This window comes from Megalopta genalis, chromosome 4 (assembly GCF_051020955.1).
Source record: "Megalopta genalis isolate 19385.01 chromosome 4, iyMegGena1_principal, whole genome shotgun sequence".
NCBI lineage: Eukaryota > Metazoa > Arthropoda > Insecta > Hymenoptera > Halictidae > Megalopta > Megalopta genalis.
This window is the reverse complement of record NC_135016.1, coordinates 25,636,906-25,653,162: the sequence shown is the minus strand read 5'-3', so window position 1 is coordinate 25,653,162 and position 16,257 is coordinate 25,636,906. Positions and strand designations below refer to the sequence as shown.

The window sequence follows — 16,257 nt, the reverse complement described above, 5'->3', positions numbered from 1 at the left end:
AATTAATCGAATATTCTTCGCCAGGCATGGGACTTACAGCCTGAAAAGCGACCGACTTTTTACGATATAAAAATAGTGTTGGGTCAACTGAAAGCCGAGTACACCAAAGGTGTGAATTAAAAGGAGACGCCACTTATTTTTAGTAGGCTCGATCTAAAAAAGACAGGAAACACGAAATTAGCATTCCCAGGGTCGACATTTCGTTGGAATCAGGGGCGGAGAGGAGGGGGTAGTGCCTCTAAATGATTCTCCCCAGAGAATGCAACGTGTGTGTTTTCTTTCATTGTACATTTTTCTTTCTCTTTCATTGTACAAAATAGTATCCACGTCGCTTGTATTTATTGTTATCTTTAATCTTCTATGGATAGAGCCTGTTTGAGTTTTTTTGTTTGTTTGTTTTTTTTTGTATGAGAATATTCTGCGTACACATTCACCTGCGTCAATCGTGCCTTTGGCCAAGTTTGAGAGGTTCACACGACGGGATAAAAGATGGAATAAAGGAATTTTAACTTGTACTTCAGGTAGTACTTAGAAGGAGAGCTCGGAGTTGGATGAATTCTTTGACTATGAAATACTTACCTATTACTTAACTCCTTTTTATAGTCACGTTTTCTCTCGAGAGCTACGTGGACTTCCGAAATGGGCTTTTTTGTCGTTCTCACGGCCCTTGAAATCTTTCCGGGTGTATGAAGCGCCTTACATTGAACTGAATTTAAACAGATAGATAAACAGAAATGGTCGCTATATAAGCACCCACTTATACAATAATCTTTTGAACTTAAACTCGTAAGGTTGGATGTCGGAGAGAAAGAGAGAGAGAGAGAGTTTTTTTTTGTTACGTAACTGTAAAACCGGACGGAAAATAGTTGGGGATTAGAAGATTTATACCTATGTGCGTGGTTTGAGAGATTTTTCCCTTTGTTTTGAGGAACGCTGCAGCAAGCTGTATATTACATGTTAGTCGTGTAAGTTCTTTAATCAAAGATTCGTCATAGTGAAGTATTAATTTTTAAAACTAAATTATTGCAGCCAAGGTACACATGGATTGTTTAAGTTAACCCTGCGAGATATATAAATATATTATATATATATATATAGTAGTGTAAATGTATCTGTAAATAGTTTTGTACATATCCGATTATCGAGAAAAGAATTAATATTTCGAATACGGTTGATTTTGGTTAGGAAATTTAATATCGTGGATTGTTCATAATTCTTTTTTTTTATTCTAGTTCGTAAGGTAATGATTGATTTACGCCGCGATATCGAATTGTCCATGCGCAATCGCACCAATGTAACGCAACATAATGCCACAAAACAGTAAAGAAACTCATATGGAATATTATATATGCACAGGGTGGTCCGTGTGAAGTGTTACATGTGTTTTGATGGAAACTATAGCAGATATGAACTAATATCTTTTTAAGGTTCAAGGTTATATTATTTTCTATCTGTGAGAATTGCTTTTGAAAAACTGAATAACATATTTAATTCAACCATTTTTCGTTATTTTGCCTAACTAAAGAGTTAAAATTAGACTACCGGTTTTATGTATTTATAAAATGAGTAGGTGAAATATAAAACAGTACAAATATTACAAGAATTGAAGAATATTATAATGTTATGCTCAATTTACGCAAATTAAGAAAAGACGAAATAAAGTTTTATTTCATTCCAGTATCTTGCAACTGATGCAGAAAATGTTTATTTTGCATACAGGTCTTGTTATGACAAAAGACAAGTTGTAACGTAAAAAGATATTAGTCGATGCTGTTGTAGTTCTAAGGAGACGGTTTCTAACACTTCACGCGGACCATCTTGCACATCTACTAGAAATAATTAAAAGAATCGTAGACTTTCGTGTTATTCTATCTCTTTCTTCTGTAATATAGGATCCCATGACTTATTTAATACTTTTTCCAACAGTTATTAAAGGACTAAGAATATTTATTCATAGAGGGTAGGCGGATTTCGACGAATTAGAGGAGAGAAAGTGTGGGAAAGTGTGAAAGAGAAAGATATAGAGGTAAAAATACTCTAAGCATAAAGTATCCTGGATTATCAGATGATTATAAATTGGTATCATATCGGTATAAAGTTTCTCGCTTTAAGCACAAAAGTTTCTTGTGAACGGGACGTCTGTAATACTTTTTGTCAGAGTCGTATACACTCGGAGACTTGTTGTTAGAAAATTAAATGAAGAAGATGAAGAAGAAGAAGAAGAAGAAAAAAAAGAAAAAACAAGGCAATGTACTCAGTTCCTCGCATTTGTTAATTGTTTTGCAATAGCATCTGGAAGAAGGATCGTCGCGACTGAATAAGCTTCGTAACGATAATATTAATTGCTAAGCAACTCTGTCACGTGTGAGAGAGAGCATGTTTATAGTCTGGTTAACATCAATCGACGACTCATGGCCGTGTTTCCCGCCGCGGAAACTGACAGACTTTCGCTATTGTAATGCATTTAAGAATAATAAAATTTGCGATAGAGATATGCGAATAACAAACAGGACAGACTTTTTAGCACAATCAAATTTATACCTTAGAGATAATTGAAAAACTAATTAAATACATTAAGATTCGAAAAATATCTGTTCAGAAAACTACCTTTGACAAAATGTATTCGTGCAAACAAATCTAGAACAATCTCAGAGTTTATTTTTTAAGAATTATAATTAATGAATGATGTATGCCGTTTGTAGAAAATTTTATTCGACAACAAGTGAAACTATGAATTTATTAAGCTTTCGTTAGGATCGTACTTAACATCCGCGTATATTCTGTAAGTGCTTAATATAATACGTTGTTTCAGCGTAAATAATAGCAAAATTAATTACAATTTGAGAAAAGGTTCATTCAATATCGAGCGTTTAGGAAATTCTTTTAATATTTTGTCGTATTGCTTAAAATCTTCTATAATCTTTGTTTGGTAAACGGACAAAAGTATTACGTTTATTATAAATATTATCTTAAATATAAGTAGTTCTTTCATCGTTTTTCTCTAATATGTATATACAATTTTTTTCTATTCAATTCTATATTCACAATTCTGGTAAAATATTTTCTATGACCACTGATTGTGCTAAAATGGGCACACCTTTAAAGAACAGGGAAGACGGTTTCGCAATTGGCCCTGAGCGACAGATTGACCTTAACTCGACTATAGTTTGAAAGTAGTAGGTAGTCGTATTAAGCGTGTAGCGTATTTATAAACGTGCAGTCCATTTATAACTTCGATGACATGTAACATAATGTATATGGCTCTAATCAGTACCTAACGTTCCCGAACAATTATATCTCTGAACCGTGTTTTTCACGTTACGAAGTTGTTTTAGACGCCCGCGAGTATATCCGCGTCCTTGCTTTGTACTTCTTTACGTTTCCGCTCTGAACATTGGACCCGTCCCCTCCGTACTATGTTGTACCCTCTATCAAGCAGCATGATTATTGCTACCGGTTACAGTGTGCAACAACGGTTACTTGTTCTGTGAAAATCGCTGTCTACACGAGTACAGTATTCTCCTCCCGTAACGTCCTACAACCGAAGTGGAAAAGCACTGTTTCGTCTTTGTGCCGATTAGCTGCCAACTCGATTTTTTTTTCATCGAACTTCTGAGAATAGAAAAACGGTATTTCCTCCGTAACGATTTAAAGACGTCGAGAAGCTCGAAATCAGTCGATGCTATATTACTTCCTGTTTCGTTGCTTTCCGATTGGTTTTCGCTTCGTTACTGATTCAGTTGCAAGATGACAGAGATAGAAATACGTCGCTGCGGAGGAAATACAGTATAGCGTTATGGAGGGAATATATTATATGGACAAAATGCGATGTTAACGAGGAATTACTGTACTCGTCGCACAGAACGGTGTCGCAGTCTTCTGAATGTGAGCAGTGTGTTGAATTCGTTTATTTTTTATTCAGGATAAAAATCTATTCTAGCTTGTAAGAAGTTTAATATATATATTGAATACATACATACATATATATAATATAATATAATATAATATAATATAATATAATATAATATAATATATATCATATAATATTATATAATATTGTATAATAATATTAATATATTATAATATAATATAATATAATATAATATATATATATATATATGTATGTATGTATACATTGAATAACAGACTACATGGTAACCATGGACACGAGTGTGTTAACTATAAGTTAAGGGTGCATCTGGGTCCGCTTTCGAGGACGAATGAATGTGACTAGAAGTATATGCGACGACGATATGGAACACGGTGTATTGTGAAGAGTATCCATGTTTTTGGCCTCCATAAAGTCCGGTCTGGAACGACCCCCCCAAGAATGTTCAAGTATAGTTCGACCGCGGTCACTCGCGTTGTTACTCCGCTACAATTCTAAAGATTCTCGATAGGGATTGCTACTATAGCGGCGAGGTGAACTGGTCCGCCGACCAGACCATGCGACAGTTAACGAAGTGAATTAACGGTTAATAAAGGAAGGAGAAGTTACACTGCATTCGTTCACCGGTTGTAATTATTTCCAGCTACGGGAGCATGCGCACATGTACATGTAACTCATTTTTTTCATATCGCAGTTTTTAACGTGCAGAGCGCTTCATGAAATACGAGACCGACAATACACTCATCGAGGGAAAATAGTAATTATCATCTTTTGCACTCGTAATTATTTCTATAATTGTCTACTTTTAAAGGAATTTCAGCATAGCATCGTGCATTTTAATTTCTATATTGTTGTGCTGTCTGTAAAAATGAATATTACACATTAGTTCTGTTACGATAAGATCGTACAATTAAGAAAAAATTCTACAACATGTATTATCGGATCATTGAACTCATTTTACGAACATTGTATAATTGCATCACCGTTGATGCAATCGATCTTCTATAATCGTAATATTTTGTTCGTATCTTCGTGGCGAGTCTCGCATTTCATGGGACATCCTGCGCAAGTGGATTCGGAAAATTTGCGCCGTAAAATAGGTTTCTGGGTCCTCCGAAAACGCCCAGTGTTCGACGAGACGTTTCGACGATGTTCTACGGCGCAGTCACAAAATTCCAAGTTACATCCGAAGAAGAATATCATCGCGCACAGGAAAGGGAAACGCGACAATTGTAATAAATTCGCCTGTTCTTATCTCGGCATTTTTTCTATTTAACTTCCAATGTTACATTTTACTGCCAAATGCTAATAAATTCGTGATATTCGTTCGACTAAACGTTTGGTTGTTATTGTTCCGCAGAATAGTCGTGTATATTTGTTACCTGCTCGCTTTCAGCCGTCGAATTGTCGTCGGAAAAGGCGTTACAATCGATGGTAACACCGTTTTCTGCATCCACCGTCAACGAAACTTTCCTGTCTACCGTACTATCCTTTTCAGTATGAAAATTGCCAACAGATCGATCGTCCGATAAAGAACAAAATTTCTCGCTAGATCTCAAACGACGATCGGTTTGTTCCGGTCTCGCAGACATTTTATTCGTTTCGAATCGTCTGAAAGTTATACAGGGACGCGTTCGCTCAGAATTTCGTGGATCTTTTAATCGACTTCTAATTACGAAGCTTCTGCGAACTCTCGACGGCTGCGTCAACCTCGTCCCCGACAATTTTCGTAATTGCTCGCTAGTCGATCCACCTATTAGCACGTAACTTTTGTCTCCTACGCCTCTAATTATCGTGTGCCTCATTTTACGTACTCTGTACAGTTTGCTACCGACGGGAACGTAACTTTCCGACGAGTTGGTCGGCGTTCTGCGATCGATGTCCGTCGGAAGTAAAATCCAACCATCTTTTCGAGAAATCGCTGTTTTATTCGCTGCCGTGTTGCTTCGACGTAAGGAAACAACGCCGTTGGCATTCCATAATTTACCGAGGTACAGGTTTGAGAAGATAGTCTGTAAGTTCGGCGCATTGTCTACCAGCCAGCCGAATCGATCTCCGATCGTCGAGCGAATTGCGGAAGCGACGCCGTCCTCGGATTTCGTGTCTTGGGAACCGGAAGTGATTCCATTGCAACCGATCTTCGAGGAATCCGGCACAGCACCGTTCCGACGACGAACACACTGCGAGAGCCTCGTTATCTTCGCGTTCGACTTCGCTCGCATCAATGGAGGAAAGCGTTTGAACTCTTCGATCATTTTTTGGCCTGCAATTCATCATTGTTGGTTTGATGCGCGCAAGAAAACAATGAAATCTTGAGGAAAGAACCAACGAGTATTTAAACGTTGAGTATTATAACGTTGTAGAAGATCAAAGTAGATCTTGTTTGTTTCAATAAGAGGTTAAATTGTAGGCAGAATATACGATTAATTTGTCTCAATGACAGTATGATCGATAGATAAACTGATAAGATTAGCACAGAGTATAACCGAAATTGATCGAGACATTTTACTTTACTTTATTTCAAATCTATCTGATCAGCTTACGTGCGTTATTTCGTAAGTAGTTGAATTATTGCTTTGTTATTGCAATTCTATGCCGTTGATTATTAGGCGTACGCGATAGATTAGATACGAAGCTATCTGGAACTTGTTAAAACGTTTCAAAATTGGTAAAATATTAATTTCAAAATATCTAGTGTATACTACTTAATTTTACTAATTTATCAATTTTTCCTTGGTATTTTATAAAAGTATGAATCTCTATAATAGTATAATAGTTACGATATTTAAACATTTTAACACTTAGCCAACCGAACGGGGAGATTTCCCCGTTTTAAATTCAGTCGATTTACGACCGAATTGATAATTAATGAAAAATTAACAATGATTGCTTAATTTTATTACGATTTGCAAAAGGTACGAATGCTGATGAAGTAATTGATGTCATACGAGTTTGCTTCGTAATTTTTGTTTAATCGAATGAAATATTTTAATTTTATGAAAATTTTTGAGGTTTCTAGCGCGGTCGTGGAAGTGTTAAGAACTGAAGAAATTATTAGGTCTACCGGAAAGTTCTGTCCGATAGTGTCACTTCAAGTTTCAATCCATACGCACATGTTGATTTGAGACATATATGTCTATCTCTCTTTATCATTGCATTCACACAAATGTACTCTCCTAAATAAACTGAAACAAAGACGTCTCATGTCATTATTAAGTGAGACGCGATCGTGAAAACATGGCTACCGATGATAATGCCAGACCACATGCTGCTTTGGCGACTCGTCGGAAAATCGCAGAGCTAAGATGGGAAATTCTGTCGCATCCACCATACTTCCCAGACCTAGCACCCTCCGATTATCACTTGTTTCTCTCTTTGCAAAACTTTTTACAGGAAAAAAATTCAAAACTGAAGCTGATGTCAACCAAGCGCTAGTTGAGTTCTTCGCCTCTAAAAATAAATAATTTTTAAAAAATGGCATTTACAAGTTGCCATCACGCTGGCAAGAAGTCATAAGTAACGATGGAAAGTATATTCTACAATAAATATTATTAAATGTGTGAAAGTTGTGTTATATTTCAATTAAAAAACGGACAGAACTTTCCGGTAGACCCAATACAATCGCTACAATCCGGAAAACTATTCCAAGTGTAAACGAGAATATCGAGTATTCCGATCATAGATATTTCGACCATGTAAGAACACACGCTGTACTCACTATGCGATCCAGCGTCTTCCACAAGCATCGACTGCCTTTGAGTCGGTTCTTCCAAACGCGAGTTTAATCCACTCTCGCGCTTCCTTTCATCGTTCATATCGCATACCTTCTGGGAACTGATCTTTTCTGCACGGAGGCACGCGTAATTCTCATTCTTCGCATTCTCCGGGTTGTCGACCCTCAATACCGGGTTTGTAGAATCCTCCACACCCACCAACTTTGAATCGGTGAACTTGTTTCTTATCGTACATCTGCCAAAGTCGCCGCCACTTTTGTCGTACACACTACCGGTCAACATTGCAACAACCTGGACATTTTCCGTTTTCGATGTGTTCCCTAAGTTATTCTGATCCGATTTATCCGAATTGGCGTTACCATCGTTTGCGGTACCTTTTTGGAAGCTCGTTCTTGATTTAGGTTTACTGACATGTCTTATGTCAGACATTTTATTAGCTTTGATCACCCGCACACACGCGTATCCTTTCTTCTTTCGATCCTTAACAGATTTCTTGGTCCCTTTTACTTCAGGATCTTTAGGATCCTCCGAGGCCGTCTGTTCTTCCTCGACGCTCCGTTCAATTTCTTCCTTGGTGTCTTCAGTTATTTCGGACTCAGCCTGTGGCTTCTCATCTACTTTCGACGATGCTCCATCATCGCCTCCAGTTCCCCCAATCTCGTCTAGCTTCGGCAATTCTTCGGCTTCTGTTTCTTTAACTTTCTGCGCGTCATCTTCTTCCAGAGCCTCTAATACTTTACACGGCCTCTGACACTCAGCATCTCCGACATTCGAGTAGTCAATTTCAGCCTCGAACCGAGCCTCGACGACGGTGACTTTTCCTTTAATCTTGACACTAGCATCCCGATCACTGAACGCTCGAAGTTTTTTTTTATCCTCGTCGAGACTATCCTCCGACGAGGTCAGCTCGCAGATGCAAGATTCGCGGCTGCATCGTCGACCGACTGATTGGTCTTTCGTTTCAGATCGCGCGCTTCCTTCGCCGGTTCCTGTGTCCTTGCTGGCTGGCGTTTCCTCGGACGTACTGGTCCCTTTGGTTTGGTCTTCCGGCTTCGTCGGCTGGGGTCCTCCTTGGTGGGGTTTGATGTATAGTCTCCTAGGATTGCGAACGGCTGGCGAGAAGGGATCCGGGGAATCCGGGACGACGCATGGTTCGAACAACTTGGCCGGGGCGTAGCCGTAGGTGCACCGGGATTCCGAGAATTGACGTATGATCTGCGAGGTGAGCGTCGGTCCTGGCGCGGTTGTGTTCCTACGGTTGTCTAACTCGGCCTCCACCTGTCGAATCTTCGCCTGGACGTTGTGCAGACGCGACTCGGCGATCACCCGCTGGGAATTGTACGGGGCGAAGTTTGCGTTCACCCTTTCGTCGCACTCCTTTTGTCTGAGGGCGGCTAGCAATTGTCGCAGCTCCGCGTTCGACTTCAATGCAAGTACTGCAGGCTCTATCGGTCCGCTGGTTTCTACCTGGTGGAAAGACCATGTTCAGTTGGTCAGAGTTTTGTTATTTTTCAACGTGCGGTGGCTGCTTCTTATGCTAGTTAGAGGATAAATTCTCAGCTGTTTCTCCGGATAATACGTGAAGGGTGAGAAGATATACGGAAGATTCTGCTTATTTAACCTTTTAGGTACGGCTAAATTCTGCGCGAGGCTATTTCTCTGGACCGCAGGGTCTGATGTGTACTGTACAGAGTCTGATACTGTATATACAGGGTGTCCCAAAAATGTATCGCAATCCGAAAGTGGCGGCTTGCTCAGGCCATTTGAAGCAACTTTTTCCTTTACAAAAATTTCTCCGAGGCACGTTCCATTCGTCATTCGTAGAATTTTGTTACAATTTAATATTTCAATTGTAATTCTGGCGAAGACTAAATTATATTCGTAAATTTTAATATGTTTAAAATATTTAAAGGTCAAGACGAAATGAAACGAACAAATGAAAATTATAAATAATTTGAGTTGGATTCGTAACTTCTTGAGAGCTAACTCGTAAGCAGTGCAGTGGTGGTGCACAACACACGCGGGAGGTGGGGGGGACGCTTTGCAAAGAGATCGCCACAGTTAACTGGTTAAGGCTCTGTTTAACCCCTTACCGTACTATTTTCTTCGTGGTTACAATGATTAGAAGTTTCTCGATTGTAACAAATTCAAAGAAAGAAGACAATTTATACTTATCGCGTGTCTACATTTACTTAAATGTTTAAATGCTGATGGCAAGAAATCAGAATTTTATTCAGACTAAAAAGAACGGAATAGCGTTCTTACTTAACAGACTATTACTAGAAATCTCCGTCACGTGTCAGACTCGTGAAAGTATGGCAAGGGGTTAATCGAGGTAGCAATGTCCTGATTGGATGTCCTCATTCCTTTCGTATAATTGAAACGATCTTTTTATGGAGTCAAAGGATGCGTTCAAAACAACTGATAGCCTAACTGACCGATAAGTCCTCTCACAAGCCCAGGATTAAACTATTTTCCTCAGTCTCTCCCACTTCATTCGCCCAGCTACGAAAAGCACTTCACGGTCAAAATCGCAGTCATCGATGATGAATTCTCTAAACATCATTTTTTCTCCCTTTTCTCTTTCAGATAACGTTGATTTTGCGCAAAGAGTAACTCGCCCCGAGTGAAATGTAAATGAAGACGCGCGTAAACGTCGCGGCTCTCGCACCTGCAGCTTAGGCGAACAACGTGTTTTGATAATAACCACCCCAGCTCCCGCTTAGCTCCCCCTTTTCGCGCTCGAAATTGCTGGATAGATGTCTCGGAGACACGGCGCGCTCGACGCCAGAAAATTGTTATCTTAATTGTGTTTCCAGCTTAATGATGTACGTACGATGCGTGAGACACATGGGGGAGAACAGCTGAGCGAGAACAAACAAGACAGTTCTGATGGAAAATAAATATGGTGAAAACTTAGATGGGCAAATTGGGAGAGGATAACACGACGGAACGATGGCAACAGCTATCGGAGACGCGTTGAAGGATCGCGTCCAGTTCCAATCCGCCGATTGTCAAGCAAAAACTTGTGGTCACGGATGACGAATCTAGAAACTAAGCTGGATCGTAACTCTGGTTCTATTCTAGATAAAGAACAATTACAAACTGCAATTTCGCTTCGTTTATCAAGCTCTCTCATCGTATAGTTTTGCACACAGCAATTTTACATCGGTTATCAAGTTTTATCGTTGAACAGTACGATTTTTTGTCTTCAGACAGAACTGCATTTGATTTTTCGCGTGATTTTGGACGAAATGAGGATGCAATGTGAACGAAATTATTGCTACTTTAATCTTGTCACGTTTTGTGGAATGCGTTAGTATTTATTTCTCATGAATGACGAAATTCTGAAAAATATAGCATAGATACCGCTTTGCCGAGGCTTAAACCGTTATCAGACAGCGCGATGCTATAAAGTAGGATTCACTGTTGAAGCATGACTTAAATTGAATCAACGTGACGCAAAGTTACAGTCCCCCAATCCCATTGTTCGTGCAGTATTTGAACTTCTAAAACCAAATATGCGTTTCTGATAAATCTTTATCGGACGAACACGACTCCGTACAATTTTTCAAACGTTCCTACTGCTCCGTTGTATGACGGAATCTTTATAAATCAAGCGAGGAAATATGATGTCCTCGATTCAAACATTGCTGGCCATCCACGTCCCTGGGAAGACGAAATGGATGATGTGGATAACCCAGGGACCGAAGGCCCAAAGAAATAGCTTATTTTATACATTTGGACAAAACAACCGGAATTCCAAACCACCCGTAGTAAGCAATTTCGTTAATCATTGGGCACGACACGCCACTATAGTGGCTTCCGCGGATGTCATCTCTCAGAACGACGCGCCACTATAGTGGCTTTCGCGGATGTCATCTCTCTGGACGACGCGCCACTATAGTGGCCTGCTCTAGTAGCTCACTCGCTCATCGTTTGAACCAAATAATCGTCTTCATATGCATTGTTTCACACTTCTTTTGTCTTCACATCGATTTACAACAGTCTACAGGGTGTCCGAAAAATGTCTCGCAATCCGGAAATGGCGGGTTCCTCGGATCATTTGAAGCAACTTCTCCCTTTACAAAAATGTTCTCCGAAGCACCGTTAACGAGTTATTAACGAAAAACAGTGACCAATAAGAATCGAGTACGGCTGACGCGAGGCGGTCCAGCGAACCAGCGCACGAAGCCCAGTTCCGCTCATTGGCTCGATCGCCTCACGCCAGCCAAGCACGCCTCTCATTGATCACTGTTTTTCGTTAATAACTCGTTAACGGTGCCTCGGAGAAAATTTTTGTAAAGGAAAAAGTTGCTTCAAATGGCCTGAGCAACCCGCCACTTTCGGATTGCGATACATTTTTGGGACACCCTGTATATACAGTATCAGACTCTGTACAGTACACATCAGACTCTGCCGTCCAGAGAAATAGCCTCGCGCAGAATTCAGCCGTACCTAAAAGGTTAAAAGCCGTTTCCGTCTTCTACTCAAGTATTTCCTTTATGATCCACAGTTGGTCACCAAATGTCATTTCCCAGTCGTTTTTCTTTATGGTATGCATGTTCCACCGAGAAAAGACATTTTCTGGACTATTGTTTGCTACGGCTAATTCTTGGGACACTCGGATTCTTCGTGTGCGTCCCCCAGGATGACCCTTAGTTTGGGGCGGTCACTTTCATAATTTTGCAAACTAATCAGTCAGGACGACCGTTTCCCTCACTCCTCGCAAGAATTGAATAATCCACGAATCTGACTATCTCAATTTTAGAACACACCCACACCGATTTTAGCTCTAAGAACACGCAACAGGCAGTCTACCATCAACCAAACACAGCTTATTATCCCTATCATCTTAAAAAATCGTAGGGAACCGCGTATATCAAATACGCGGAAAGACACTTACGTAGTTTTCGGAAAAGTTCTAGCAACGTTTCGCTACGGTACAATCCCGCAACGAAATTCCAAAGAAAGCTCACCTCAAACCCGTAGCCCTGGCACTCCATGATCTTCCTGTTCACCAAGTTCTCCACCTGCGCCTTGAGGACGTTGACCTTCGCCTGGATCAGCATCAGCAGCGGTATAATACTGGCCGGTATGTTGGTGGTCACGTGTAGATTGATCAACGCGTTCACTTGCTGAGCGATCCTGGACTCGACCAGCAGCTGATCCTTGGTGAGCAAACCGATGGCTTTCTGCGCCTTCTCCATGATCTCCTCCATGGTGTTGGTGATGTTGGATCCAGCCACCTTGCGGAGAATGAGTCGCGTGGCCGCGCACGATATGACCCCTGGCAAAGATAAGAATTGGGAGGCCAGGCTTTGCAGGCCGATAGAGGCCGGGCAGTTTCTCCGCGAGCAGACGGTGTCGTCGTTGGTCGCCGTGCAACCGTGCTCGTCGGCATCGCCGGCATTCCAGAAAGGGTTCGGCAGATAATTTCTCGACTCCGGGGATTCTTGCCGGTGCCGGCAACACCCGCAAGCCTGCGACTTCTGCTTGCCGCGAGTTGGACCTGCGAACGGCTCGTAGAGCGGCAACGGGATAGGAAAGGGGACGAACGAGGGTGGACAGTAGATTGACGGCGGGTAATTGAAGCCTGTCGACGGTCCGGTCGCCGGCGACACGCCTCCTTGATTCGACGGATACACCGGAGGGGGTTGCTGCTGGTGACTCGCCGACTGATGACAACCGCTCGGCAAAATGAATATGGGGGCTGTGTTGCTCACAGCGCTGCGAATCTGCTCGACGATGCTCGGAGGCAACTGTCCCCAGTTCGCCTGCGTTTGCGCCACAGGTGGATTCGCCTGGGTTGGACCAATCGCGGGGTAGAGCAACGGGTTCGGGATGAACTGTTGGTTCGGGTTGTACGGCTGGTTCGGGATGAACGGCTGGTTCGGGATGAACTGTTGGTTTGCGAAGACCATGTCCGATTGGTGAAGCTGGTAGAATGGCTTGTAGGTATCTAGGACATTGGACGACACCGATGTGTATCACATTTATTCTATTTGAGAGACTGTTGCTATAAAGAGACAGTTTAATCTTGCAGTTATCGAGAAGGTGGACGATCAATGATTCTGTCATGCATCACGTTTTCGCGATTAAAAAGACTGCTGTTGTGAGGAGATAGTTTAACTTTGCAGCTATCTAGGAGGTAGACATTGGACGACACCGATGTGTATCACATTTATTTGATTTGAGAGACTATTGCTATAAAGGGACAGTTTAATCTTGCAGTTATCGAGAAGGTGGACGATCAATGATTCTGTCATGCATCACGTTTCCGCGATTAAAGAGGCTGCTGCTGTGAAGAGATAGTTTAACTTTGCAGCTATCTAGGAGGTAGACATTGGACGACACCGATGTGTATCACATTTATTCGATTTGAGAGACTGTTGCTATAAAGAGACAGTTTAATCTTGCAGTTATCGAGAAGGTGGACGATCAATGATTCTGTCATGCATCACGTTTTCGCGATTAAAAAGACTGCTGCTGTGAGGAGATAGTTTAACTTTGCAGCTATCTAGGAGGTAGACATTGGACGACGCCGATGTGTATCACATTTATTCGATTCGAGAGACTATTGCTATAAAGGGACAGTTTAATCTTGCAGTTATCGAGAAGATGGACGATCAATGATTTTGTTATGCATCACGTTTCCGCGATTAAAGAGACTGCTGCTGTGAGGAGACAGTTTAACTTTGTAAGTAACTGGGTGGTAGATAGTGGATGATACCGATGTGTATTATTTATTCGAATTGAAAAGGTTGATGCTACGAAGAGATAGTTTAACTTTGCAGCTATCTAGGAGGTAGACATTGAATGATACTGATACGTGTCGTGTTTGAGCAACCGAAGGGATCGCTGCTACGAGGAAGCAGTTTAACTGTGTAGTTATCTAGGAAGTAGATACTACATGATACCAATATGTATCATGTTTGAGTGATTGGAGAGACTATTGCTATGGGAAGATGGTTTAAAAAGTGCACTTTAATGAAATAGTTGACGATCTATTCGATAGAGCGCAAAGAACCAACGCGTTACATGTATGAAATTGTAACTTGACTAAACTCTTGACTAAAGTGTAAAATACTTAAATCAGTATTTGCCCTGTTTTTGGTATTTAATGACACGCAAACATCCTGAAATTAATCTAACACGTCAAATTTCTAGAATGCACATTCTGTAATTTGTTTTTAATGTTAAAGCTGAAACTTCTGGTTGCAAAAAAAAGATCGAAAAAGTACTATAGTACTTTTATATATACTATATGAATGCATATTCTGTAAATCGTTTTTAATGTTAAAGCTGAAACTTCTGGTTCCAAAAAAGATCGAAAAAGTACTATAGTAATTTATATATACTATATATAAAAGTACTATATACATATATATGTATATATATATATATATATATATATATATATATATATATATATATATATAAAAGTACATATTTTTACCAAGGATTCAGATTCGTGTCGTCAAGATGTAAACGTACATGAAATTAACGCTTTAATAGAATTTGATTGTAAAAGGAGCACGGATTTGAACAGAACCGTAAAGATTCTCGATTCTTCGCTCTTTTCATTTTATCGATGAAAAAGATATGCACAAAACAATCCGTTCCACCTTCGCGAGAATCGTAAAATACGACGGCAGGGTGGCGATGTCAAAGGAAAGGAAGTGTAGTCGTTCAGCACGGCCATTAATCTCCACATTTTTCCGACTGCTTACGTTTACGCGAAGCGGACGCTCTCTAAAAGGCAACGCGCGCGCAACATTTAAGCTGACAAAAGCATGTTCACTTTGTGATATAAGATTTCTTATCCGGGTGGAAATGTTGTCAGTCCCATGTAACACTGTGCAAATACCTGGCGGATTCGCCGGGAAAGCGGCGGGGCTAGTTTGCATTTGTTGAGTGACTGTTTGCGGTTGGTGGAACGGCTGTAAGTTGTTCTGACTCGTCTGCACCGGTATGCTCTGTGCCGGCATAATCTGTGTGACTAAGGGCACGTTATACGGTAAATTAATCATCGATGAGACAGGTTAGGTTCCCCGGTTCTGTCCTTTTGTTCGAGGTGTTCGCGGCCGTTTCCGTGTCACGTTCGATTCCGCGTCGTTGTATAGGTTTCGCTGGCAAGCTGCGTGTGGTCCTGTCACTTGGAATTTCGAATTACGGAAGCCTGGAGGGATTGTCGAATTTTGGGGGATTGGTTTACGGGGCGGGTGGAGGACCTGTTGGTAAATTCCCCTCGGTCGCCGACTGAAGTTGCCTCGATCCCGGGAAATAATAGTTGCGCAAACTCTTTCCAATGAAATTGCTTCCAATTAGTTCCAGGTAACGCGTGGCCACGGCGCACGGTGGCCGATTTCTCCTAAAAATGGGATTCAAATCGTTACGACTTGGAAACTTGCTTATTGACAAATAACGAAGCGAAACATACCTTATTTACTTGTCCCATGAGGCTTGTTATCGGAGGGTCTGATGTTGCGCAAAGCGTAACATCGTTTATGGCTTTCAGGCAATAGAACTAAGAAACTTGCCAGGCTTCGTAGTTATTTTTAGATTTTGCGGTTACGGTGATAAGTTATGTATTGCCGTTGTGTACCGCAAGAAAAGGTTTATTCTAATTGA

General features: G+C 40.9%; 2 protein-coding genes across 4 annotated transcripts in view; one reads left to right on the top strand and one right to left on the bottom strand.

The window, feature by feature from the left end:
- LOC117222989 (tyrosine-protein kinase CSK) overlaps positions 1-5,225 on the top strand; it is a 117,581-nt gene extending 112,356 nt beyond the window's left edge. For all 3 annotated transcript variants that reach the window (XM_076520808.1, XM_076520807.1, XM_033475069.2), the window contains one exon: positions 25-5,225. In XM_076520808.1, the coding sequence (XP_076376923.1) occupies positions 25-120 (96 nt within the window). In that variant the 3' untranslated portion in view covers positions 121-5,225. The remainder of the gene's footprint in view (positions 1-24) is intronic.
- Positions 4,505-15,968, bottom strand: LOC117223015 (uncharacterized). The gene is made up of 4 exons (XM_033475102.2): positions 15,494-15,968; positions 12,603-13,585; positions 7,608-9,090; positions 4,505-6,152 (listed from the first exon to the last, which is right to left on the bottom strand). Exons 1-4 carry the CDS (start codon positions 15,654-15,656, stop codon positions 5,236-5,238), a joined length of 3,546 nt encoding a protein of 1,181 aa, XP_033330993.2. The 5' UTR covers positions 15,657-15,968; the 3' UTR covers positions 4,505-5,235.
- Positions 15,969-16,257: the final 289 nt, after the last annotated feature.

Bases quoted from the DNA above. Each gene is read 5' to 3' on its own strand.
- LOC117223015 (XM_033475102.2), bottom strand. From the start codon at position 15,656: ATGATTAATTTACCGTATAACGTGCCCTTAGTCACACAGATTATGCCG. The intron at 9,091-12,602 runs GTGAGCTTTCTT...TCTTTCCACCAG, and splicing joins GCCAGGGCTACGGGTTTGAG to GTAGAAACCAGCGGACCGAT. The intron at 6,153-7,607 runs GTGAGTACAGCG...GATGAATTGCAG, and splicing joins GGAAGACGCTGGATCGCATA to GCCAAAAAATGATCGAAGAG.